The following is a 27,210-nucleotide window of genomic DNA, read 5'->3' as shown; positions in this document are numbered from 1 at the left end:
CCGGAAGCCAACGCTGGCTCTGCTGAGCAGCGGGGCCTCAGCCCTCCCGCAGACGCTGGCCGCAGAGTGGCCACAGGGAGCCAGGCTTCCGGCAGAGAGGGCTCATGAGCGGATTCCAAATCTGCAGCCACCCACTGGGTCAGCGTTCTGTCCCGTCCACGCTCCAAGTTGAATTCCCTTGGTTGCGAGTCTACGTGGATGTAAATTTGGCAAGCGGTTCAGTGTGGTGTTTCTGTAGCTCCATGTGGTTATGGGGGAACTTTTCCATTTTTAGAACTGAAAATGTTTAGTCACTGATGCTTTTAAAGAAAATGACAGGCGTGTACATACTGACATGGACCGGAGAGCACGGTATCCCGTGTGTTTTCAGCACAGAGGCCAGGAGGCACCGGAAAGCAGTCGGGTGCATTGCTTGAGTTGGTGTCGGCCCATGACCATGAGTGTCAGCCCCTTCCCAGGGGAGAGCTGGCCTGGGCCACCCACTTCCTACGGAGACACAGGGCCTGCTTCCTCCCAGGATCCTGTGGGAGGCCTGGGCTACCAACCTGCAAACATCTCCCAGCCTTGTAACGCGGTACACCTTGTCTTCCCAGCGGATACGCCCATCGAAGAATTCACGCCCACGCCGGCGTTCCCAGCCCTGCAGTATCTGGAGTCTGTGGATGAAGGCGGGGTGGCATGGCAAGCCGGACTGAGGACCGGGGACTTCTTGATTGAGGTAGGGACCCCGGTGTTTGTCTCCTTCTGCCTGGGGAGAGCGCCGGCTCTCTGGGGGCTGGATCTGTGGTCTTGGCGGTGTGGCCAGTGGTCCAGGCCGGGGGCATGTGTGGAGGCTGCCTTGGATGGGGGCTTCCTCGGCTGTTCCCACCTCCAGTGGATGTAATTTCCTGCGGACAGCGTGTTGAGATTGCGGCCTTGGCTTTGTCTCTTTGGAGGCTGGCAGTGTCTGCAACTTGGCTGTTGATCTTGAAGTAGAAGATAGAAGTAAGAGGAGGCTGGTTGCCCTGATGTCAGGGACCTGTGCAGACCTGTTGGGTGGCTTAGCTGTGATTGAATGAATAGACCCAAGAGAAGCCGCGGCCCACACTTGTGCCCCCAGGGCCGGTGGAAAGCATGGCGCCGTGGGTCTTGCTCCCATGAGGTCTGTAATGTTGGTGGTTGAGAGTCTTGATTTTCAAGTCGAAGTAACTGGCCTATCAGATGGGTGATGGTCCTCAAGGACCGAGGAGCCTGGGCAAGTCGGGTGGCTGGAGCTCGTGGTGCCAAAAGGAAGCTTGTAAATTTAGATGCTGTGAAAACCAGCTTTTGCTAATAGGTGAATGGAGGGAGCACAGTCTTCATTTAAAAAAATCCCACTAGACGTGAGTTCCCAGCTGCTTCAAGCCTTACCTGGAGTTGCCACGTTGGTGTGCACGAGGTGCTAAACTGCTGGCACACCTAAGCTCCCTGCCTTCCATGGGTTTAGGTGTTACTTTCAAAGGAATGCGTTAGTCTTTGGAAAAATCAATAATAGAAGAATACGTTGTGTCTTGAAAATGTTCTAAGATGCTCGGTAAGCTCAGGTGGCCCCCACTGGGAGTCCGCATTTCTGGGAAGAGCGTTCCTCGGGGCTCACCCTCAGCCCTGTCTCGTCTGTTCTGGAAAGGCACCGCAGGCAGGAAGAATGGGTGTGCGGTCTCAGCCTGGTGCTCGGGGCCTCCGCCGTGGGGCCGGCCAGACACCTGTTCATCCTGGAAAGGAGATCCAGGCCAGCGGCGAGACGGCCGCTGGAAGCCATTCGTCTCTGATATGCCTCAGCTTCCAAGAGTGCTTTCTGAGCTGCAGTTCTGTTCATGATCTCCTGGGTGCTTCTAAGGAGGATGTTTCTAAGGATGGAAATCCGGAAGGAAAGATACTATTAGAAGAGAGACCCAGGTAAAATGGAGAAGGTGCTTTACCTTATTCCAGGCATTGTGTGTTGGTGTCCCTTTATGTGCTGGGAAAAAAAAATGTATTTAAGTGATTACTGACCAATCAGAGCCTGGCTCAGATGAAGACTTGTGCTTCTTCAGGTTCTTATTTCTTTTAAACTGTGGAATGCACATCCCGCATGGTGGAGACTGGAGCCCGCGGTGATTTCACGGGTTAACTCGATTTGTAACCTCATGAAAATGCAGAGAGACTGGGTTGAATCATCTTCTGTAGGATGCAGTTGTGATGTAAGTTCCCTTCCCGTGTGTGTGTGTGTGTGTGTGTGTGTGTGTGTGTGTGTGTGTGTATGAGAGAGACAGAGAATCCAGTAGGGTGACAAAGCTGTTGCTGGTTCTTGGTTTTAAATTATAAATGAGGGCTGCAGATGCAGGAGCATTCCTGGTAGTGAGGCTCGTTGGATTGTTTCCTTGATAAACTAGTCAATAAAGAAGCGTGGGGCAGCAGTGGAGCATGCGCTGGGCCCACCCCGCTCCCAGGCAGCAGAGCCACGCTGGGTTGGCAGATGGGTCCGCAGCGCTCGCCTGGGCTGGGGGAGAAGGCAGGCCACCCAGGTCGGCTGGAGGGCTCCGTGGAAATCAGGAGCATGAAGAATTTGTGCCCTTCTGTTTTCAAAGCACCTCCTCTGACATTGCTTTTAACCTCTGATATGCAAACATGTTTGCCATTTTGGAACAGCTTTCATATTCCGGGTGACCTCTGAATTCCAGGATTCCAGGCATGGCTGGCCCAGAGCTGCCTTAAGGTTCTGTTGGTCTTCTTATGACCTGAAGGAGGAATAGGCCCCAGACAGCCCCAGGCCCTACCAGGCTGCTCCCCAGGGGTCCTCCTCTAAAGAGGGCACGGGGCAGGGGCGGCAGGAGGACAGCGCTGGGAACCCGCTCCTCCTGTTTCATGCCAAGGTTTCATTCATGGGGGCTCAGAAACTCTCCTTCAGGTGCTTGGGTTTGAAAGATCGAGGCTCTCCCTTGAGTTGCTTTCCCAGCGGCCCGATCCCACCCCTGGAATAGTAAAGTCACATATAGCCCCAGACGTGCGTGTTTTTTCCAACAGAAAATTTTTCTGTGATTTTCAGTGAGAAGCTTCAGCCTTGGGGAGATTGTTTTAGACAGACTCACATGCCTTGGTGGATCTTTGGCTTGAATGGAAGCCGTGCTGGAGGCTGGGGTTTCTAGGCTCTTGGTCAAGTGCAGGGTCCTGGCTTGAGGTTGCAAGTGTGGGCGAACTGGCCACATCTGTCCACATCCCTTCCTCCCACACACAAGCCTTCCTTTCTCTCTGCTGTTGGAAAGGAGCGCAAAGCCTGTCCGATATTTATTTTCTCCGTAAAGACCCATGCAGCAGTTTGAACTCTGGGACCGAGGGGCAGCTTCTGAAGCGAACGTTCCCTCTCTAAAGTCTTCAGCGTCCCCTGAGTGTCATTTTCCCCTCTTGGGCTTTGTCAGGATGCACACACGGTCATCTGGCCGGCACTGACCCCTGTCAAGAAGGGTTTCCTTTGTGCGTGCGTTTCTGGGGTGCCCACTCTCTAAATTTTCTCTCCCTGCCCTGACTTTTGGGAAGAAGGAGCATGTCTTGAGCTGTTGGTGCTGTTTCTTTGATGACCACGCCCCTCCCCTCCCGCCGACAAGCCAAACTCTGAGTGGAGCTCCGTGGAAAAAGGCTGTCTTCCAGCTGGTGATGGGTCTTAGTGTGAGCAGTGTGGAAAGTTCCCTCAGGCTGGAGGGCAGGGAGTGGTGCTCCGTGCATGGGGACGTTCAAACACGTGGCTCCGCAGACCACGTGTGTTTACCATTTTCAGATCAGTTTGATGGGCCAGAGCCCCCTGGATGGCCGGTGACACTGAAGCTTCCCTAGAGAGTCCTTAGGGGCGGCAGGAGTGGGCAGAGTGGGCACCGACTGTCCCTCTGGGACCTGGGGGAGGTGATGCTCAGCGGGGTGGGGGGGGCAGTGACAGCTGAGAGAGAGAAGCAGGTGGTGGAGTCAGGGCATGGTTCCTTGCTTACAGGTCAAATGTGAGGTTGGGCCACCATCCAGCCAGGAATGATTCAGGCCCACATCTCTTTTGGTTAAAACAGGAAACCCAATTAAATACCGGCCAGGCTTGCCGGAAAGTTGAAATCGAAGATCCAGAGGCAGAGTCTGCCTCAAGTGCAGTGTGTTGAATATACTCCATCTGCTGTTTCTTTGAGATTATCTGGGTGGAGGCTCCTCAAGCCCCACAAGGTGGGGCAGGAGGGGCCGCTTATGAGGAGTCATCAGGAGGACGTACCTGTCATGGGTGACAGTTCCGCGTGGAGTAATTCAAGAGACTGGAGGTGGGGATGTCATTTGGATTCCTGCAGGGACTCAACAAACTGGAGCAACCCCCAGCCTCGCCCGGTGAAGCTCGGCTGGGCACCGGGGTCACCTGCAGACCTCCCAGAGACCCTGAGGCCTGGGCTCAGCCCACGCCCACACGATCAGAATCCCGAGGCAGGAGCGTCGGTGTTTTTAGGGTGCTTCAGTGATGATGCCAGGGGTTCCAGTGGGCAGGCAAGATGAAGACCATCTGGCCTCATCGTGGTGGCTCTTTGAACCTTTTAATTTAGCATTCTAACAAAAAATTAGAAGCAGGCACTGTGCTTATCTCGTTGTCTCAAGGCCAGGACTGGCTTTCTTCCACAGACCTCCCCATTTGGAAGCCTGAGCTTTGTCTCCTGCTTTACTTTAGTATAAACTAAAATATCTTATATCTCAAAACTTGCTCACAATACAGCAAAACAGTAAACATCGAAAGAGCAGACAGTGTTACAGTAAATACAACAGAGGCTCATATCCTTATTTATAATCAAGGGTATGTCTGCCAGGCATTTCACTGCCCGTCCAGCCTTCAGAATAATCCCGCAAAATAGCATCCGTGTCATCTCCATGTTACAGAGGAGACCGGGGCTCAGAGAGGTTCAGTCACTTGCCCAGGGTCACACAGCAGGTGAGCTGGAATTCCAACCCAGGCTGTGTGAGGCAAGAACACGACTGCTGAGAGATGCTGGGAGGCGCTCTGACGCACTGGGTGTGTGCATAGGCCTGGGGTAAGAAGAGGTACCAGCGATGAGATGCCAGCATTCCTTTCAAATCAGCAAGCACTTTTTTTTATTACTATACCCATCGCTGGGGACGACACTTCTAGTTTGCTACACGAAAGAATAAATTGCCATAAACTTTGTACAACTCGATGTGACCGTATGTAATGAGAACGATAAAGCTGAACCAGGAATTTTACATCTAGGAACCCGTCCTAAGGGAATGATCTTAAAAGAGAAAACCAGGGTGAGATCACAGTGCCTCAAAAAGAAAGGGGTGGCAGTCGCGGGGAGTGGTTAAGGGGGTACCATGCATCTGTTGTGGGTGTAAAAGAAAGCATCAGAACTTATGCTTGCAAGTTCTTCCTACCAGCAGGAAACAGTTTTCTTACATTAGTTGAAGAGGGAAGAATTAAAGTTATCTGCACAGCATCATCTGAATTGTACCACCTCCCCCCAAAATAACCACAGAAAAAAATAAGGAAAGAAAATGTTAACCCGTAGGTGATGAGATCGTGTGTGGTTATTTTCTGTTTGGCAGACTTCTCTCTATCTCTCAGATTTTCTAGAATGACGGTATTAATTGTTGACAGGGATTCATTTCATAAACAGCAAATTATTCCTTAGAAGAGGCCGTCTCACGTAGATGAGCGCTCTCAGCCTCCGTGCCCCAGGAGCTGCTGTTTGCTTTCAGGACAGCACTTTTCCTGGGCATTAATCATTTTCCTGGGGCTACCCCTCCCCAGCTCACTCAGTACTGGAGACTCCCGTGGATTTTGTGATTGTTGTCTTCATCCTGAAGCGGCCAATCTCGGTTTTGTGTTCATTTCCCTAAATAGGTTTTCCCTTGCAATTAAAGCAGGCAGCAATATCCTTCATCCTTGAAAAGTGATGCTTGAGTCTGCTAATTACTTTTCCTCGTATTAAATACTTGTACTAAAGATGGCCTGGAACTGTATTATAATCTTGGTTTGCGTTGAAGTGAGGACGCTGAGGGAGGTCCTGGTGTTTTCCTTAGAGGCCTTTTGAGTACCTTATAAAATGTCAGACTGCTGCTTGAGAACCCCGACTTGGAAACTGTCATGCAGACCCTAGAGCCTGTTTGTCCAAATCGTTACTTTCAACCCAGCTGGAGGTGTAAACAATTGTTACAACCTGGTGATAATGGGTCAGTCTCCTCAGCTTGAAAATTAAGTATTACAGGGAGGAGAGTAAATAAAGTCCAGGTGATTCCTGATGGGTGGTCCTGCATGTCCGCAGTCGGCACACGTTCCCTGGCTCTCGGCATCCCTGTCAGCAGAATGGGTGGTTGTGTGAGCTCGGCCACCGGAAACCAACTCCAGTCACCCCTGGGTGTGTCTGCGGGGAGCGGAGGGTGTTGATTCCAGCACCCACCACAGACAGCAAAATCTCTCAGTGCCATGGCCAGTCCTCTGTATCTGAGGGTTCCGTATCCACGGTGTGGAACCTGCAGGCACGGAGCGCCGACTGTATATTCATTGAAAAGAATACACGTGGACTCACACAGTTCAAACACACGTTCGGGGGCCACTGTGTGTGCCGCCTGAGTTCTACGCGGGCTGCTGTTGGCTGTGTGTCGGCTGGGAGGCTGTGAAGGGCCAGCGGCGCTGGGCGTGGAATGCTGTCAGTGTTTGCTGCTGACCCTCTTCTTGTCCTTCATCATCACTAATGATGCCTGACTCAGGAGGGGAAGCCAGTGACGATGGGCTGAGCCAATAATAACGTCATACACAGAAAGCAGACACGGCTGCCGGGTGGGGGCGGCACGAAGTGGGAGTTTGGGGTTAGCAGACACAAGCTGTTACATATAGGGTGGACAGATGACAAGGTCCTCCTGTGCATCAGGGCTTCCCGAGTGGTGCTGGTGGTAGAGAACCCGCCCGCCCGTGCCGGAGACGTGAGACACGAGAGTTCGATCCCTGGGTTGGAAAGACCCCCTGGAGGAGGGCATGGCAACCCACTCCACTATCCATGCCTGGAGAATCCTGTGGACAGAGGATCCTGGTGGGCTACAGTCCATGGGGTCGCAAAGGGAGATGACCGAAGTGACTTAGCACGGCACTGTGTAGTTAGGGAACTACATTCATATGCTGTGGTAAACCATCATGCAGAGTATGTAAAAAAGAATGTGTGTGTCTGTGTATATATGTGTGTGCGTGTGTATGTATATATACATACACATACACACGTATATATATATGTAAATATGTATAACTGAACTGGGCTTCCCTGGTGGCTCATGGGAAATGAACCCACCTGCCAACGCAGGAGACTCCGGTTTAATCCCTGGGTCAGGAAGATCCCCGGAGAAGAAGATGGCAGCCCACTCCAGTATTCTTGCTTGGACAGGGAGCATGGTGGCTCCAGTCCGTGGGGTCACAGAAGAGTCGGACACAACTCAGCGACTAAACACCACCACCAAAATGACTGCACCACTTGGCTGCACGGCAGGAATTAACACAACATTGTAAATCAGCTATACTTCATAAAAAACAATGTTATAATGATGACAGGTGGTGGTTACTGCTGTCCTTTCGAGCGTGTAGCCATTACAGAGCACACCCACCATGGGCCAAGCACACACAGTTGGGCACTTCCGGCCAAGAGTGCACTGGCTGTAGCTTCCTGGTGCCTCTCTGTGGAAGGGATGCCAGCTAATGCAGGCACCTGCCCCGCCCCGCCCCAGGCCCCAAACATCCTTGGCAGGCGTACCTTCAGATTTGGCTTGAATTTCTGCTCCCCGGGCACTCACTGCCTTGCTCAATCCTGTTTTGGCACAAGCCTGCCTTTTAGGTAATCTTGGAATTTCTGCTCCTGATTCCCATTTTACCTGCTAGTGACAAATCCCAGGGCTGAGGCCAGAGCCCTTTGTGATTTCCACAGTGCCAGCGTCCTTGTCAGCCATGCCACGTGGCTCACATTCCTCTCTCCTGCCTTCCAGGATATCGTGAGAGGCTTCGTCACATGTCCTGCGGGTGGCCTGTGTGGCCAGTCCAGGAACTCTGCCACTCCCCTACCCTGCAAAATTCTTAATATCTTGTCATTTAAAATAGGTATTTAATTCAGTAAGTTGAAGAGCAGATCCCAGCTGATGCTACTGGTGAATTCTTGACCTTGAATCACATCAGTACTTTAATGGTCAAATTATGTCCATTTCATGTTAAAGACAAGCAGGGCCCCGTGGTTGTCCTGGGTCCCTCAGAACACGGAGTGTTTCTGTTCTGAAGCCCTGCAGCTTCTTGCTCTGCTAGTTTTGGAAGAGCCCTGGGACCCCTGGCTAGTTTCCCACTCCAGCTCCCCAGCACCTGGGCTGCCAGCTCCTGAGCCACTGCAGGGAAGGAGGCGGTGGCCATCTTGATCTGCCTCTCCATCCCCTTGCCTGGCCTTTGCTGAGGTCTGAGCCTCCAGCCATCTTCTCGGTGATGGTTGAGAGACATCCCTTTAGTAGCAAATAAAAGTGAGCACAGAGGAGTTCAGCTTATTCTGTTGTTTGCCTTCAGAAGATACCAGTGCCCAGGGCAAGCTGCTGTCATCCCAGTCTTTGCCCTCCAAGGCTCCTACCACTGGGATCTTTGCTGTCTAAGGCCATAGCACTGGGGTCTTTGCTGTTAAGGCTCATTGCACTGAAGTCTTTGCTCTCTGAAGTTTTAAAGAGGCCACTGCTCTAAGGGAAGTGCCTTGGAGGCTGGACCCCTTTCCTGCACTAGACTTAAGCCCCTCCTGTACCTAGAAAATAGTTCACTTTGTCCTCCATACTGGCTGAGAACAGGTGGTCCAGGCTGAAGAGCAGCCCAGAATCCTGCTGGGAAGGTGGATGCAGGCACTTTAGCTATTGCAGATCTGAAGTCTTGGCTCGTTCATTTTGGGGTTCTAATTTGAAGCATCAGTGATTTCAATTTCAGGCTAAAAAAAGATTCAGAATCACTTCAGGGGACCACGGCTGCTGTGCTCAAGGCTCTGTGGGACTGGCAGATGGCAGTGCACTGGGTTGGATAGAGATAGAAAGGAGCCACGGTCAAGGGCACAGGCTGTGCAGTGTGATCTGGGTTTGAATCGAGGCTCTGTTGCTCCTTCACTGTGTGAACTTGAACTTGGGCACGTCCCTTCATCTCTTGGCCTCAGTTTCAAACTAAATAAAAACGTGTGTGAAGCATGCAGCTTCTGGCAGAGTGAGCTCTCAACAACTGGTGGCAGTTGTACAAATCATTTTTGCAACTTCATTCATTCATTTCTGCAGCACACGTTGGGTGCCCATCGGGTGCTGGGCTGGCATGTGCTGTCGGGAGAAAAGACATGAATCAGATACATTCTTCGAGAAACTCAGTCTGGAAGGAGGGGGAAAAGAGGATATGGTGAAGGCCCTGACTTATATCAGGAAGAGGTCTTCATAAAAGAAGTGGTGATGGCTCAACACTTGGATGAATAAATGGAGTTCCTAAGGGCAGAACAGAAGAGGGGAGGGGGCTCCAGGGAAATGTCGGGAGGTCAGAAATATTCAGGGCGGATTTGAGGAGTGATCAGATATTGCAGAGCTGAAGGTGACTGGGGCTTTCTTGTCCAGAGAAGGTCTGCAATGTCAGTTTGAGTAGGTGTGACTGTATGGCTGGTCAGTGGAAGAGAGCAACAGAACAGTGGCGTGGCCAGACCTGTCCAGGGTGCTGGAGCTCGCATGTCCTGGGTCTGTCCAGGGTGCTGAAATCTATCTGCGGGAGGGGTGGGCTGGTGGATCTCTCCAGGGTGCTGAACCAGAGAACTGAGAGGATGGAACCTCCCATCAGGAGGAGCCTGGTGAAAGGGCTCAGCACTTCCCCTCCCTCATTCTCTTCTCCTCTCATCTCTGTGTCCTGTGTTCTTGGCCTTCCTGGACACAGCAGCTTATGATTCAGTTAGTGTGCTTGTCTGCTGGGTGGAGACATCTCTTCTGTGAGGAGGGGTGAAGGGATCAATGTGATTAAGCATCTGTGCTGTTCTGTGCTCAAAGCCAGCCTTCCCTTTACCACTGCCAGCTTGTCAGGGAGGGCTTCAGGCTCCCTCTGGTTGCCCCCGACTCTAGTGCTTACTCTGTGTGCTTCCTTCACTTCAGGATCTTCTTGCGTGTTGGGTGGTTGACTGCTGTCGGCCTTCCTCCTAAGAATACCTGCTCCCTCTGGGCTGGGCAGTCTGCTGTGTGCCCAGTGCCTGGCATAGTATCTGATGTATAAAAGAGCCCCCAAACCACATGCTCAATGATGGACACTCTGGGGAAGTAGGTGTTTTATGCCCATTTTGCTGATAATGAAACAGAGATCAATTAGCCTGCCAGAGCCCCACAGGGAGATTCTGAATTTCAGCTGACTCCAGGCTTGGGTCTGGATGATGTTCTGGGTTGCTGAAATGTAGTCTTATAATGATCTTTCTCAACCCATGAAGGATGCAGTACACCCATCCCCACTGTAGACTGGGGTGAGGTTTGTAGAAAGCATAGTGAGCTGAGATTGCCACATGTGAAGCTTCTGGTTCAGGCTTCTCTGATGGACCTCTTGATTTGCCTGCAAGGAGCCCTCCTGGGTCTTTTCCACCTGCCCTCCCTCCCTCCCTTCCTCCCACTCACCCACCTCCCAGTGAGCTCTGCAGGCTCTCGTTAGCATTGATTTGTCTCAGTCTGCAGTGCCCTTTTGTGGGGAGTCTCATGATACAAGTGGTTAGGTTGGCAAATGAACTGAAGGAAGGCCTGTGCTAAATACCTTGCAGGGTCTTTTAATTGATGGAGTTTGTCAGTCTTGGGAATGAGAGGGTGTGTGTGCCAACAGTCAGTAGAACTGAAATGAGAAGGGGCGGGGAAGGGGATGTAGAAGGCCACAGTTACTGTCTGATGCCGCAAAATCCTGAGAACAGCGTCCTTGCTTTAGTGGCATGAGACCAGTCCCCCACCGGCCCGTTTTCCGCTTCTGTCTTCCCCGGGACCTTCTGTTTCATACAGCGAAGTTTCCAGTGTGCATCCTCTGTGCTCAGCCCTCTGTGGGCAAGGCTGGGGGTCTTGGAAATGAAAGGAGGCCATCTCTGCCTCGAGGGGCAAAGTGTGTGTGTGGAGGGAGAGGGCAGAGAGGCCTGTAAACCTGGCTAGGGTGTAGAGGGAGGAACGGATTATTCAGATGAGTGGAGAAAGTGGTGGATCAGCCTTGATCCTGGCCCTCTCTGTCTGGTCTTCCAGATGTGCTCCATACCCCCTGCCGCCCACGGCAACAGCCCACACCCCTGCCTCTCTCTTTCTCTCACCACCACTCCACGCTCTCTCTCTGGATGTCTCCCCTCTTCCACCTCCTCCTCCTCCACCAGGGTAACTCCAGCGCACCCTCAGCTCTCTGCCCAGTGGCCCCTCCTCAGGGAAGCCTCCCAAACATTTCCAGGACATCCGCTCTCCCTGGCTGGTCATCGACCCTGCCTGGCCTGAAAGCTCCATGAGATAAACAACCGCCATGAACTGGATAAATGCTTGGAGGCAGGAATGTGCAGGAATGTGTGAGAAATATCAGTAGGCCCAGGAAGGATGAGGAAGATGGGTCCTAGAGAGCAGGGAAGGCCTTGAAGGCCCAGCTGAGTAATGAGACTTCACTCTGTCATGGAAGCAAGTTGCCTTGGGTGTTTTAGCAGGGACGGCCGTGGCCTGTGAGTCCCTGGGCTGGGGCCTTGTGAAGAAAGGAGGTGAAGGCGGAGAGACCAGACTGGGGGCTGCTGCCCTTGAGAAACAGGTTAGAGCAGGGATTAAAAGCACAATTCCAAGAGGCAGCCCACCAGGGTCCAAATCCAGCTCCTCTGTGTGTGTGCTGTGTGGCCTTGGGCAAGTCACACAACCCCTCTGTGCCTCAATGTCCTCATCTGCAAAGAAGACTCCTAGTCTGCACAGGGGGAATCATTGCTAATATTTTTGCTGTTGTTGTTAGCCTGAGGGAGCGTTATAGAGCCTTCTTGGCCAGGCCAGGCACCCCCCCCCACCCACCCACTAGGCAGGGTCTCACTGCCTGGGGACTTCTCCACCATGGGACTCACCATGGTGAGGTCAGGTGTGAGCTCCGGGACCCCCAGTGCCCAGCATGGGTCCTGGAGAGCTGAAGCTGGGGCTGGGAGAAAGAGGGCAGGAGGGCAGTGCTTGGCCCTCAAGCTGGCCGGAAACCGACGCCTGTCCTGGTCACTCCTGGCTGCAGGCTGCTAAGAGCCGGGCTGGTGTGTGGTGGCATGGTCCCTGGTACAGCAACCCAAGTTTCTAGATTTCTCCCCAACAAGAACACTGAACTGGACACCCTCCCCGGCCCATTCCTGTGTCAGCTGCCATTGCTGAGTGCTGAATTCTGTTGTGTACCGACCTGTTTAGGCCTCATCAGAAACTTGAGAGATGGGTTTTCACACTGTCCCCATTTCTCAAAGCAGGAAACTGAGGCCCAGAAAAGTCACCCACTCACAGTCCTGCCTCTCAGATGCTCATGCTGTCACCTAGGGAGAGTCAGGTGATTCTGCCCGGAGAAACGGTTACTGCAACAAGGTTTATCTTCTCGGATTTTTATTTCTTCATATATCTGTTAGAGATATATTTTGTTATGTGTGTGCCGCATGTACTTTCTTCCTTGTGTATATCATTTTTTATTGTAGCGAAATACACACGACACTTTGCCGACAAAGGTCCATGTAATCAGAGCTATGGTTTTTCCAGTAGTGTGGATGTGAGAGCTGGACCATAAAGAAGGCTGAGCGCCAAAGAATTGATGCTTTTGAATTGTGGCTAGAGAAGACTCTTGAGAGTCCTTTGGACAGCAAGGAGATCAAAGCAGTCAATCCTAAAGGAAATCAGTCCTGAATATTCACTGGAAGAACTGATTCTGAAGTTGAAGCTCCAATACTTTAGCCACCTGATTCAAAGAGCTGACTCATTGGAAAAGACCCTGATGCTGGAAAGATTGAGGGCAAGAGGAGAAGTGGGTGGGAGGGGATGAGATAGTTGGATGGCATCACCAACTCGATGGACATGAGTTTGAGACGTGAGTCTGGGAGATGGTGAAAGACAGGAAAGCCTGGCGTGCTGCAGTTCATGGGGTCGCAAAGAGTATGGCACAACTTAGCAACTGAACAATAATTTTAGACATACAATCCAGGGGCATTTTGGTGCATTCACAATACTGCACAACCCTAACCTCTGTCTAGTTCCAGAGCCCACTGTGTCACCCCGAAAAGACAACTGCATACTTACTTAGCACACACTCTCCCTCCCCTGACTCCCCTCAGCCTCAGGCCTTCTGTCTCTATGGACTGGCCTCTCCTGGACTTTTCATATATGTGGAATCCTACGGCCCATGGCCTTTTCACGTAGCATAGCGTTTCTAAGGTTGCAGCCTGTCTTTTCCTTCCATGGCCAAATAATATCCCAGTGATGGATGAACCATGCTTTGTTGATCCATTCATCAGTTGATGGATATTTGGGTTGTTTTTTCCTTTGGACTATTTGTAAATAACACTGCTGTGAACAAAAGTGTACAGGTATTTGTCTGAGTCCCTATTTTCAGATTTTAGGTGTATGAACCTGAGCATGGGCTTGCTGGGTCAGGGAGTAACTGTTTATCTGAACTGCTGACCGAACCTTGGGTTGAATCAATAGGTATTCAGTGAGCACTTAGTAAATGACCATCTTGATGCTGGGCCTGGAGGAAGAAGCCAGGAGCAGGAGGAGAGATAGCCCCAGCCCACGGAGACAGAGCTCAAACCCACTGGCGGTGTCACTGCTGGAGAGCTTATGCATCCTCAGTCACTCAGTCGTGTCCAACTCTTTGCAATCCCATAGACTGTAGCAGCCCACCAGGCTGCTCTGTCCGTGGAACTTTCCAGGCAAGAATACTGGAGTGGGTTGCCGTTTCCTCCTCCAGGGGATCTTCCTGACCCAGGGACCGAGTGTCCTGCATCAGCAGGTGGATTCTTTACCTCTTGAGACAACTGAGAAGCCCATTTTGGAACCAGTGCGCTGAGCACAGCCACCTGTAGGACCAGGGGCATTCAGCTTCTAAAGATGTGAGCTAAGAGCTATAACCAACCTGAATTTCTGGAAAGTGAGCTTGTGCTTAGGTTGCACTGCTGACCGCAAGTAACACAAGCAGCAGCGTCGGCAGTGACAGCGGGAAAGGCTCGACTTTCTCGAGTGCTTCCCGCGCACAACAGGCTTGGTTTTCAGAATCTCACACGCATGAACCACCCTTAGCGCTCAGTTGAGTTTGGATATTCCGATCAGCAGCTTTTTCTGCACAGAGGCTGGGGCACAGAGGGAGACTCACTTGCCCACGGACACACAGTGGGTGAGTGCCAGGGCCAGGCTGCTTCCGAGCCCACGCTCTGAGTGCCTCCACCATACAGCCTGGAATAAGGAATGGAGTACAAGGGCTCACCAGGGAGGAACCGTGGTGGGCTGGAGGGTCGGGGAAGTCCTCCTGGGGTGGGAGAGAGCAACAGAACCTACTTCCCAGGAGGGCGTGAGATGGTGCAGCCACACAGAGCATCTTGGCCAGCGTCCTGAACTCGATGAGCCGAGGGGCAGGGCCTCAGGAGGTGGGGGCCTGGGGGCCGGTGGGATGGGGACATCTCCCAGGGCTGACAGGGCACCCAGGCTGGTCGTGCCTCACAGGGCTGCGCCTGCCCCGGGCGGGTTTCTGTAAAGGACGCATGTAAGCCTGTTGCTGCTGGATTTACAAACGCTGAGACTGGAGCTGGTAAAAGTAAGAAGCACCAGGGGCCAGATGGGCCTGATGGCCGCCAGCCCGGGTGGCGAGGAGGATGATGCGGACAGGATGTGAGGGTCGCAGACACCGGGTTCTGGGTGGCCGACCGTCTTGGGGGTCATGGGTGGGCCACCTGCCAGGAGGACCAGAGGTGGGAGGAATGGACAGGCCCAGAAAGGGGATACCTTGGATGATCGAGGCATGGGTCACGTGTCTGAGGCGGGCAGAGGGGCAGCGGTGACAAGAGCAGGGAGCACCGGTGCAGCTTTGAGTGATGGACATTGACCTGAACATGGGGCTCCTGGCCGGTTGGTCAGCATATGTGTCTGCTGCTGCTGCTGGTCAGCGCGATGTGCAGAGGGTTCACTTCACACTCCTCCCAGCACCAGGAGGTCAGTTCTCTTGCTGGTCCCAGTTTGTAGACGAGAACGCTGAGGCTCAAAAAGACCACGTGGTGTGCCCAGACTCACAGCTCTCACGATGGGTCTAGGCTTGAACTCGGAGCCTGGGGTCAAGGGCTGCAGTGCCCCTTGTCACATTTCCAGGGGGTCCTACTGCCCAGCCTGGAGGCCCAACTGGAGGTGATGAAATAGTTCAGATCTTGAGGGGAGGTACCGGCTAAGCAGAGTCCATGGAAGGCAAAGGTCATCAATGATTAGAAGATCCTGGGGGACTTCCTGGAGGAAGTGAGGGGAACTAACTTAAGGCATTAAAGGAAGTTGGTTAAGGATGGAAGCAAAGCAGAAGTGCTGCATCTCCTCCATCCTCTCCAACTGTGTTATTCCAGAACTTTCCCTGCAACTGACAGGACTCAATCCAAACTGGTTCAGCATGCAAGGGGAATTTACTGGTTTGAGTAATTGAAAATCCCAAAGAAGTTGGGCTTCAGGCCCGGCTGGATCTAGGTGCTCAGTGATATCCCCAGGATCTCACTTCCTCGCTCAGTCTTCCTCCTGGGGAAGGCATCATTCTCATGTGGGTCCTCTCCACAAGGGTAGTAGGCTCAGTCTCTAGCAGCAGAAGGTTCTCATCCTGTCCATTGAAGAACCCCAGCAGAAAGAGCATCTCACTGGCCTGCCTTGGGTCACATGTCCATCCCTGAGCCAAGGATTGGCTAAGCTGATGGAAAATGCTGATCGCCCAGGTTGGATCACATGCCCTCCCCAGACGCCTTGGGCGAGGTTAGCCCCCTTGGCCACAAGAGGCAGGCATGGCAGGGCAGGCTCCCAAAGGAAGGTGGAGTTTCGGGTGTGGGAAGGAAGAAGATGAATCACTGGGTAGGCAGATTCAGCAGAATTTGAAAATCATTTTAGGCGTGGACCAGACCACGTGGGATCAAGTGTCTCTGGGTTACATATCTACAAACTTATTTCGAGCAGCCATTATGTAGGGCCAAGCCTAGTTGCTGAAGCTTCAGTACTCTGGCTGCCTGATGCAAAGAGTGGACTCATTGGAAAAGACCTTGATGGTGGGAAAGATTGAGGGCAAGAGGAGAAGGGAAGACAGAAGGTGAGATGGTTAGATAGCATCACTGACTCAATGGACATGAATCGGAGCAAACTCTAGGAGATAGTGGAGGACAGAGAAGCCTGGCTTGCTGCGGTCCACAGGGTCGTAAAGAATTAGACAGGCAACTTAGCACCTGAACGACAGCAACAAGCCTGGAGGCTGGAGAAAACAGAGACGAATCAGGTCTGGTCCTTCTTCCCAAAGAGCCTGGAGTTAGACTCTCCCCAAGCCTTGTGCCCAAGCAGAGGGCATCCATCACACGCTGTGTTTCTTCCGCCAATATCTTCAGGGGTGGGGGAGGGAAGAAGTGAAAACATGATCAGGAGGAATCAGGGGCGGACAGACCTGCTGCTGTACGAGGCAGAGACGAGAGGGCAGCCCTTGGGGACTGTGCGTAGTGGGAGAGAGGAGCTGGGGCCATACTAGCCACGCACTGTGAGGGTGGGGGTTGGGCACCTGTGCTTGGCAGGTGCCAAATGTAATAAGCGAGTGTTCCGGTCAGCTTGCACGCATGGTAGCTTCAGTCGTGTCGACTCTTTGCGACACTATGGACTGTAGCCCGCCAGGCCCCTCTGTCCATGGAATTCTCCAGGCAGGAATACTGGAGCAGGTTGCCAGATTTTCCCCACATCTCCTGTGGCTCCTGCACTGCAGGTGGATTCTTTACTGCTGAGCCGCCACAGAAACCTTTCGGTCAGCTTGGCTGTTGTAAAAATTACAATCGACAGGGCAGCTTACACAATTGACATCTGTTTTTTGTGTTTCTCATTTATTTCTGGAGGTTGGGGAGGCCAAGATCAAGGTGTCAGCCAAGGGGACTTGCTGGGGGTCCAGTGGTTAAGACTCCACGCTCCCGATATGTATGTTGGGGCGGGGGGAAGGCCCCGAGGCCCCATCCCTGGTCAGGGAACTAAGATCCTACATGCTGAGCTGCACGGCCAGCAGCAAATAGGTGCCGGCTGTTCTTGCTCCTGGTAAGCCCTCTGTTTCTGGCTCCTGGATGGCTGCCTCCTTCCTTTGCCCTCGCACGTTGGAGAAGGAAACAGATCTCCTCTCTGGCACCTCTTCTTTGAAAGTGAAAATGTTAGTCCGTCATGTCCGACTCTTTGTGACCGCGTGGACTGTAGCCCACCAGGCTCCTCTGTCCATGGGCTTCTCCAGGCAAGAATACTGGAGTCGGTTGCCATGCCCTTCTCCAGGGAATCTTTCAGACCCAGGGATCGAACCCAGGTCTTCCACACTGCAGGCAGATCATTCACCGTCTTGAGCCACCAGGGAAGCCTGGTGAAAACTAATCCTGTTATGGGGGCCCCACCCTCATCTCACCCAAATCACCTCCTAGATGCCCCACCTCCAGATACCATCACATCCGAAGTCAGGGCTTCCACTAAGGATGCTGGAATAACACACATTCCATCCATGAGCGCGCACCTGGGGGATGAGCCCCTGGCACTTTTGAGCTGCCGCGCAGGATGAGGCCCTGTCTGATGGACAGTCTGTCGAGCCCGAGACTCAATCAGTTACACCGATGGCCTCATTCAGAGAGGGGCAGCCTCCAGGGAGACCAGAGAGACCACTGGCCTCCAGCCCACGAGTCACTGGGGTTCACGTGGGGCTGGACGCTCTCCCCTTCGCTGAGCACTTGCTCTGTCCTGTGAGAGCGGGGTGACAGAGGTGCCCTTTGCACCGTAGGCTCTGGGGGCTTGTTCCGTGTGACGACCTTGAAAGGGAGGGGCCGGGCAGGACTCGAACCCACTTCCAGCCCGTGCATGCTGCATGGCCTTCTGAGGACGTGACCCTGAGCGCTGGTGGGAGCCGGGTCGCCTGGCGCAAGGCCCCAGCCTCTCAGGTTCAGGCTGCCTCTTCCTGGCAGGCCCAGAGAGGGGGCATGTCGGTCACTGAGCACAAGGTGACTCAGCCCCGGGGCTGGGGGTGGGCATAGGCATCATAACCTTGTCGTTGGGCAGCCGTCCAGCCCTGCAGCGCGAGTGGGCCGGTGGCGATTGGTCCCCATTCTCGGCCTGGCCTGGTCTGTTCCAGGAAGAAATTTTGTTTGTTGTCAGTTAATTTTCCAGGAGTCTTTTTTAATGAGCCTTCTGGATGGAATGGCCCGATTTGGTTTGATTTGGCTGTTTTGTTTTTTGAGAACAGGCTGTGTGCCCAGCAGTACCCCTGGCCAGCCCTGTTCAACCTGGAGGGCCCCCGTCCCTCTCTCACCAAGACTTTCCAATGAACCTCTTGCTTGTCCACCGCCTCTGCTCGGCTGGGGTCGCCTTCAGTGGCCAGTGACCTCCTTCTTCACTTGTTTATTGAGATACAGGTGCAGGTCTTGGCACAAGGCATGGGCTGTTATCTGGGAGATAAAGGCCTGATGGAAGGAATTAATTGAATGATCACAGCAAAGCAGGGCTCAGCAACCAGGAGGCCCGGCCAACAGGTCTGGGCACGCATTCTGACTCTGTGATCTCTCTGACTACACTCAGATTAAGCCTGTCTCTGGAAAGATCCCCTGGAGAAGGGAATGGCAGTCCACTCCAGTTTTCTTGCCTGGAGAATCCCCATGGACAGAGGAGCCTGGTGGGGTACCGTCCATGGGGTTGCAAAGAGTCAGACACGACTGAGTGATTAACAGTTTCGCTTCACTAACAGTCTCACTCGTGTGTGGAAGGTGTGCCTTCAAAGATCCCCCCTCCTCTTTACTTCCAGCAGGAGGGAGCATGGCCACCGGGCTCTGAGCATGCGCTGACCTGCCTGGGGCTGCAGGCTCTGCCCTAGGACTCCGGCCCTTCTTTGTTCAGGCCATTCTTCCCCGCCCCCACCCTGAGGTGTCCAGGCTAGGAGGCTTCCAGAAACGGATGGGGACCAAGAATTGCAAAGTTGGGGTAAAAGAAAAGGGAGGCTGTGTGAGTCCATTCATAGGAGGTCCCTAGAGCTGTCAAACCTGTAGAGGAAGTCGCTGGCCAGGATGGGGAGGGGGACAGAGCCTGTCTGGGACCTGACGCTCTGGAGATGGACCCGCGTGATGGCTGCACAGCCATGCAAATGCCACTGAACTCTGCGCCTAGAAGCGGTTAAGATGGTGAAGTCTGTGTTCTGTGTACTTTACAATTGTTATTTTTTAATTGTTTATTCTTCTGAGAAAAGGAAAGCAGTATTGTGACTTTTAAAAAATACTTTCTGAACGATAAGTCTTTACTGTTTAGGCCACAGGCGTGTCATGGCTGTTACTTTTGCTCTGAACCAGATCACCGATACCGCCCCATCCGCTGCGAGTGATCAGGGGTCACACGGGGCATGGAAGGTGCTCTGTCCCCCGGGGGCACCTGCCTCTCAAGTGAACAAGCACGTCCCCCCCCTGCAGCTTCTCCGAAATGGTGGGAAGAGGGAAGACCGCAGGTCCTGGGGGCCCCTCCCTCTCCCCAGACCCCATCTCGGAGCCCCCAGGCCTCCCGGCTGGCAGCATTCCTCTCCTCCCCCACCCCCAGCCCTTTGATCAGCTTCCTGTGTATTCAGGGCACTCAGCAGCACAGGGCATGGTTTGTATGCGTATCTAATTGTAGGTCAGTCTCAAACCGTCAATCCTAAAGGAAACCAACCCTGAATATTCACTGGAAGGACTGATGCTGACGCTGAAGCTCCATGCTTTAGCCACCTGATGCGAAGAGCTGACTCATTGAAATGGACCCTGATGCTGGGAGAGATTGAGGGCAGGACGAGAAGGGGACAACAGAGGATGAGGTGGCTGGGTGGCATCACTGACTCAATGGACATGAATGTAAGCGAACTCTGGGTGATGGCGGAGGACGGGGAGCCTGGCGTGCTGCGCTGCACAGGGTCGCAAAGAGTCGGAACTGACTTAGCGACTGAACAACAAAGGCAGTCTTCCTGATCCCCCGTGGGACCCTAACTCTAAAAGGACAAAGCCTTTGTCTTTCTTACTCACCTGGCTTGTAGGAGGTGCTCAGTAAATCCTTGTCGGATGCAAGAGAGCTGTGCAGAAGTTCAAAAGAAAGAGAGCAGCATAGTACGTCCCCTACATACATACAGACCTTCGGGCTGTGAACTTTCAAAGACCGGAACGTGCGTTCCCTCCATGCCAGGTGTAAGTGAGAGGGCCGCTGGCCCTCCGCCTCCTGTTGCTGACGGCCCTTCAGCTCTGCCATCTCCCACCTCCTCTCCCTCCCCCAGGCAGTAGGTCTTCTTGCCTCTTCACTCGATGCCAGCCCCTGTGTGCCAGCTGTTGTACCGCTGTGCTCTGCAAGGTGCTGTACTGTGAGACTGAAAACGTTTTGTTATGTTTGTTATGTATCATTTGTATAAAAAGTGTTAAGAACCTACTACAGTACAGTTCTAGACAGCCGATTATTTTAGTTGGGTGCCTAGGCTGGATTGGACTTAAGAACAAATTGAACTTACAAACGCGCTCTCGAAACAGGCCTTGTTCGTATGTTGGGAACTTACTGTACATACATGCAGGCACAGGGCATCCCCCAAAACCTGTGTGAAAGACACAGGTTTTAGGACCATCACTGTGGTGTGGAAATGTTCACGCTTTCTCTAAAGTATGCAAAAATATGCTATTTATTCCCCACGCTCTGAATTTTCCTTGGGAACATCAACGTGTTTAAAAAGTTCCGTGATTCTAGAAATTGCTTGCTAAAATTGTGGGAAGGTGGGTTAGAAAGGACTGGGAGGAAAGGGTTATAAAGGGACATGAGGAATCTGTTGGTGGTATTGGGTATCTCTGTTATTTTGACCTGTGGCCTCATCAGATAGACCACAATTTTTTTTTAATCCATTCATCTGTTAGTGGATCTTCCCTGGTGTCTCAGAAGGTAAAGCGTCTGTCTACAATGCGGGAGACCTGGGTTCGATCTCTGGGATGGGAAGATCCCCTGGAGAAGGAAATGGCAAACCATTCCAGAACTCTTGCCTGGAAAACCCCATAGAGGAGCCTGGCGGGCTACAGTCCATGAGGTCGCAGAGTCGGACACGACTGAGCGACTCTACTTCACTTTCTGTTAATGGATGTTTGGGTTGTTTCCAGGTTTTGGCTGTTACAGGTAAAGCTACTGAGAAGATTTGAGTTTAAGTTAAAAAAAAGAAGTTCCGTAATAACCAGGTTACCCGGGAGGAAGGGACGGACGGGTCTGGGGCTGAGTCAGAGAGGCAGCCCTTGGGGAGAGTAAGTTTCTCTAAAACTCTTATTTGTTGCCTGACTAAAACTTAACAGTCCAGCCAGATTCCGGCTGCAGAGACCAAGGGTTGCTGCTGCGTCTCTCCGATCTCTTGAAGGCCCTGGAATCCTGAGCCGCCTTTAGGGGTGCGACTCCTCTGCTGGCTGGAAATCCCCAGGAGATGGCTGCAGGCTCGGCTCACCTGCTGTTTCCCAGAAGGTGGGGGGTGCGGGCAGCGGTGGCCGGCCTCCCCGCCTGGCTGGTGGGTGCCGGGGACGCTCCTCGGCTTCCCGAGAGGTGTGGTCAGGAGGCCTCGGCCACAGCCCGCAGGAATCAGCAGAACTTGACTCCGTTCACAACAGCGGCTCCGCCAGGATGTCCCGGGGGCCGCTGCTCGCTCGGGGTTGGTGCTAAGTGCTCCCTTTGTCGTCTGCTGTCCACACTCGGTCATTTCCCCCCAGCGCTGCCATTAGGGATTTAAGTTTGAATCAAGCAGGAAATCACAGTTTTAAGGCCCGTGGCGTTTTCAGCCGCAGACATGGGCCTGGAAGGCAGCCTGAGTGCCCAATGCTCGTCAGGATGGTTTGCGATCAGAGGATCAGGGCCCGATGCAGGAAGTGTGGAGATGGCTTCTTCTGGTTTCCTTGTAGAGACCCTGATGGCAAAGCCTGTGAATCTGCCCACAGCAAAACACTCACGAATTAGCCTCCCAGAGAGACACCTGGGATACACAGCAACCCTGATCTCTGTCCTCTGACCTTCCCCACTCTGACATCCCATCCCATCTGATCCTCTGCCCCAGCCTGAGAACTCCCGAGAAAGAGTGTGAACTTGGTCACCAGCACAGCCAGCCCCGATGCCAGTCCCAGTGCTGGGCTCTTCCCTGGGGGGCTTCCTTCACAGGACCCCACCCGCAGCTGGAGGCAGACCAGGCGCTGTAACAAACAGACCCCAGGATGAATAAGGCTGTGTTTTGTTTTTTTTTTTTGGCTGTGCTGGGTCTTATTGCTTTGAGTGGGCTTTCTCTAGTTACAGCAAGTGGCGGCTACGCTGATTGCAGAGCACAGACTCTAGGCCCTCAGGCCCAGTAGCTGCAGCTCACGGGCTAGAGTGCGGGCCCAGAGCTTGGGTTCCGGGGCACGGCCTTAGTTAGGCAGGTGGAACCTTCCTGGACCGAGGATCAAACTCGTGTCCCTTGAATTGGGAGGAGGACTCCTGTCTACTGCACCAACAGGGAAGCCCACGGTTGCGATTTGAACGACGGAGATTTATTCTTGCTCCTTTCAAGTCCCTAAAGGATGCTTCCAAAGGGCAGCCAGCCCTCATCCACGCTGTGGTCAGAGACCCAGGGTCTCCCCTTCTCCTGGCTCTTCCATTCCCGACATGGGGACACCCTGGTCTCCAGGCTCCACTGTGTCTGGCTGGCCGGTTACTTCCACTCGCACACCATTAGCTGGAATCAGAATCCTGAGGGGAAGGGAGCCCTGGTCTCACTGGGCAGTCTGGAGAGCGAAGGGTCCGTCTTCGCTGTTGGCTGAGGAGTGACTTCTCCTAGAGCCTATGGACAGACCTGAGCACTTTTCAAAGAAATGCGTCATGGGAAAACTTACCATTAAAAAAATATCTGTACAGTATCTATTGTTACTTTTCACAAGGGAAGTATGTGGTTTTAGCTGGAATTTTAGAAGTGAAGCCAGGAGGCTCTTCCAGACCCTCTCAGTCTCACCCCAGGTGGTCACTGTTACGGTGCTGGTCACTCACACTATCCGATTAGCATCCGCAGCCCCACTTTACAGGCTTCCCTTGTGGCTCAGCAGTGAAAAATCCACCTGCCAATGCAGAAGACACAGGAGACATGGGTTCGATCCCTGGGTCAGGAAGATCCCTGGAGGAGGAAATGGCAGCCCACTCCGTTCCCGCCTGGAGAATCCCACGGACAGAGGAGCCTGGTGGGCTACGGTCCATGGGGTCCCAAAGAGTCAGACACGACTGAGTAACCAAATAAGGGCAACAGTCCCATTTCACAGATGAGGATGATGAGATTTCAGGGACCAAGCAGCTCACACAGGGTTCAGAGCCCAGACTCAAGAGCATTCTGAGGAAGGAGGACAGGGAGGCAACCCCCTGCGTAGCGGGGGACCATCTCCTTCCTGACCTCCAGCCAGAGGAGCAGCTCTGTGTGAGCAGGCGGGCAAGTCAGGCATCCTTGGGCCATAGTCCTCACGGGGTAGAGGGGCAAGGAGCTCTCTGGGGTCTTCTTTATAAGGGCACTAACCCCATTTATTAGGGCCCCACACTCGTGATCTAACCGTCTCCCCAAGGTCCCTCCTCTACCCACTATCACCCTGGGGAGTTAGGATTTCAACATAGGAATGTTTGGGAGCAGGGGACACAGACATTCAGTCTATAGCTGCTGAATGTCGAGATTTGTCTAGGAAATCTCTCCACTGCTTTTGTTGGTAATCGTTCAGATTTTCTATTCTTACTATTACACAAGAAACTCAGCCAATGAAAACAAAAAATGAAAAAACGGGCTCCCATGGCCACGTCTGATTTAAGGGGACGTCTCCCCAAGTGGTGGTCGCTGTCTCCTGAGCCGCCTAGACTCTGCTTCAGTGGAAGGGGAAGGAGGACAGGCTGACTCACCTTAGACCCCCAGCTCCAGGAATGGTCACTGGGGACACCCGGGCCAGTCCTCAGCCCCAGCCTCAGTGTCCCCATCGGTACGTGAGGCCAGACAGGCACATGGTGTGGGGTCAGTGACTGCAGGCCCGGCCGGTCGCCCCAGAGCCCGTCCTCAGTCACCGGGGCCATTCCTACCTCAGCCTTGGCTTTGGGAAGCTCCCTTCCTGGCAGTGGGCTCTTCACGCCAGCAACTGGTGGTCTCTCTGCCAACCCACTTTCCCCGGACCCCGGAGCACAGATGCTCCCGCTCAGAGCCGTGCAGCAATGATCAGTGTATTTACCAAATTATGGGATCAGCTTCTTTGCAGGAGAAAATTAGCCCCAATTGCCATGTGCGTCCCAGCCCACCATGGGCTGCCGCTGTCCCCAGGGCGCCTTCCAGTTCCTCTGCTGAGTGGGTAGCGCTTACCTGCGAGGGGACCCACCCCTTGGGGGCTCTCAGGTGAGCTCCGCAGGGCTGGATCCACAGGTCAAGGGTCTTGTGGCTCGCGGGCCCCACGGGAGACTGCCAGTCACAGAGCTTACACACTGGCCTTCTGGGGGCAGGCCCAGGCGCCCGGGTCCCAGGGAGGCTGCTCCTTGGATTTCCCTGGGCTGCTGGGGGTGCAGGGCTGCTGGGGTTCTGGGGATGCAGGGGGCCAGGATCTGGGACGCAGGGGCTAGGATCTGGAGATGCAGGGGGCCAGGATCTGGGGTGCAGTGGGCCTGGATCTGGGGTGCAGGGGGCCAGCTCCGTCTTTCTCTGCCCGGCCCCCATAGTCCCAGCAGCATCCCTGAGAGCACAGCCCCACCTCCCCGTCTGTGAAGAACATACAGGGCCCACTTCCCGCAGGCACTGGGTCTGATCAACCTAACTGTGCTGTCCTGCATCTGCAAGGGCTGGATTCCGGCTCCCTGGTTCAAGTGCAGAGCATCCATGTGGGAACCTGTATTGAGAGTCAGTTCTTGCCTGATGCAGGGCTGGGCAAAGATCAGGAGAGCCCGGTGTGCTGGGGGACTGGAGCACATGGTCCACAAGCACCAGGACAGGGGTGGTGAAGGCGAGAGGGAAACGGGTTACACGCGCACACGCATACTCACATGGGCACGCATACACACATGCATACTCACACACAAACCCTGTGGTAGGGCTAAACAGGCCGCCCAGAGATCCTCGTCCTTGGGACCCCTGTATGTTTCACCTTACAAGGGAAAGGGGTCTTAGAAGAAGTGATGGAATAAAGCATCGTGGCATGGGGGGATGATCCCAGATTATTCAGTGCGTTAGTTGCTCAGTCGTGCCCGACTCTTTGCAACCCCATGGACTGCAGCCCGCCAGGCTCCTCTGGCCATGGGATTTCCCAGGCCAGAACACTGGAGTGGGTAGTCATTTCCTTCTCCAGGGCATCCTCCCCAACCAGGGATCGAACCTGGGTCTCCTGCATTGCAGACAGATTCTGAGCCACCAGGGAAATCCGGGTTTGATCCCCGGGTTGGGAAGATCCCCTGGAGAACGAAATGGCCACCCACCGCAGTATTCTTGCCTGGAGAATCCCACGGACAGAGGAGCCTGGCTGCAGTGCACAGAGTCCCGTTGAGTTGGACACGACTGAGCTACTAACCCATACACACCTGGCCTTCCAGAAGCCATAGCCTGAACCTGACGCCTCCATCCCCTCCCTGTTTCTGTTTTTTGCACTTACATTCACTTAATGATTTTTTTAAATTGTGGTGAAATACACATGGTGAAGTGTACCACCCCGTCCGGCTCTCAGTATGCAGGTCAGCAGCCTTCAGTCCATTCATGATATGCAGCCGTGCACTCCCTCCAGCTCCAGAACTCTTCGTCTTGCAAAACGGGGAAGCTCCGTCCCCACATTCATCCCGCCTCCCTCTCCTCCCACCCCCCAGCCTTGGCAACCACCATCCTGCTTCCCGTCTCTAGGAATCGGACTCCCCCAGGGACCTCTTAAAAGCAGGATCCTGCAGGATTTATCCTTTCCCGGCTGGCTTCTCTCACTGAGCCGCATGTCCTCGGGGCTCATCCACGTTGTAGCCAGTGCCAGGATTGCTTCCCCTTCTCAGGCTGGAGAGTGTTCCCGTCGCGGGGATGGACCGCATCCTGTTTATCCGTTCCTCGGTCCATGGACACTTGGGTGTTTCCACCTTTTGACTGTGGTGGATCATGCTGCTCTGAACATGGGTGTGCAAACATCTGAGTCTCTGTTTTCACTTTTGGGGGCGCATACCCAGAGGTGAAACCGCTGCATCAAGTGGTAATACGGTGTTTCGTTTTTTAAGGAACCACCGAATTATTGTCCGCAGCAGCCGCGCCGTTTTACTCCCCCACCAGCAGCGCACAGGGTTCTGTCTCTCCAACGCTTGTCATTCTGGCTTTGTTTCTTCGTAGCCGTCCTTAGGGGTGTGAGGTCTTACCTCATTATGGTTTTGTTTTGCATAATGACTGGTGATGTCGGGGGTCTTTTCATGTGCTTATTATTGGACCTTTGTATAAATCCTCTTTGGAGAAATATCCATTCAGGTCCTTCGCCTGCTTTTTAAATTGAATTCTGTTTTGGTTGTGGCTGAGTTGTGGGAGCTCTTTGTACATCCTAGATGTTGATCTCTTATCAGATAGACCATGTTCAGGCATTTTCCCATTCGCTGGTTGCCTTTTCGCTGCGTTGACGGTGCCCTTTGATGCACAGAAGTTTGTTTGTTTTGATGTAGTCCAGTCTGTCGTTTCTTTTGCCGCCTGTACTTTGCTGTTATAGCCAAGAAATTGTTACCCCCCCATCCATCCCTTTCTCTTCTCAGTTTTCTGGGCAAGTCCCAGGCGTCGCATCACTCCCCTGTAACACTTTAGACCGAGTTTCTCCCAAGCACAGCCTCCTTCTCATGAGGCCCAACCCCAGCGTCCCACCTGAGTGTTCCGCACGGCCCCCACAGCCTCATTGGAAGCCCACCCACTGACACCTTTTTCCCCAGTCGTATCGGAAATGTCCCATCAAAGCAGTGACTTGGCTCAGGGTCAGGTGTGGTTCATGGTATCTCTGAGCTTCTTTCAGTCTCATCCAT

General features: G+C 53.4%; 1 protein-coding gene across 2 annotated transcripts in view; it reads left to right on the top strand.

The window, feature by feature from the left end:
- SHANK2 (SH3 and multiple ankyrin repeat domains 2) overlaps positions 1–27,210 on the top strand; it is a 561,657-nt gene that overhangs the window by 400,695 nt on the left and 133,752 nt on the right. For both annotated transcript variants that reach the window (XM_070782471.1, XM_070782472.1), the window contains one exon: positions 594–718. In XM_070782471.1, coding sequence (XP_070638572.1) covers positions 594–718 — 125 coding nt within the window. The remainder of the gene's footprint in view (positions 1–593; positions 719–27,210) is intronic.

This window comes from Bos indicus, chromosome 29, assembly GCF_029378745.1.
Source record: "Bos indicus isolate NIAB-ARS_2022 breed Sahiwal x Tharparkar chromosome 29, NIAB-ARS_B.indTharparkar_mat_pri_1.0, whole genome shotgun sequence".
NCBI classification, from domain to species: domain Eukaryota; kingdom Metazoa; phylum Chordata; class Mammalia; order Artiodactyla; family Bovidae; genus Bos; species Bos indicus.
This window is presented reverse-complemented; position numbering and strand designations above follow the sequence as displayed.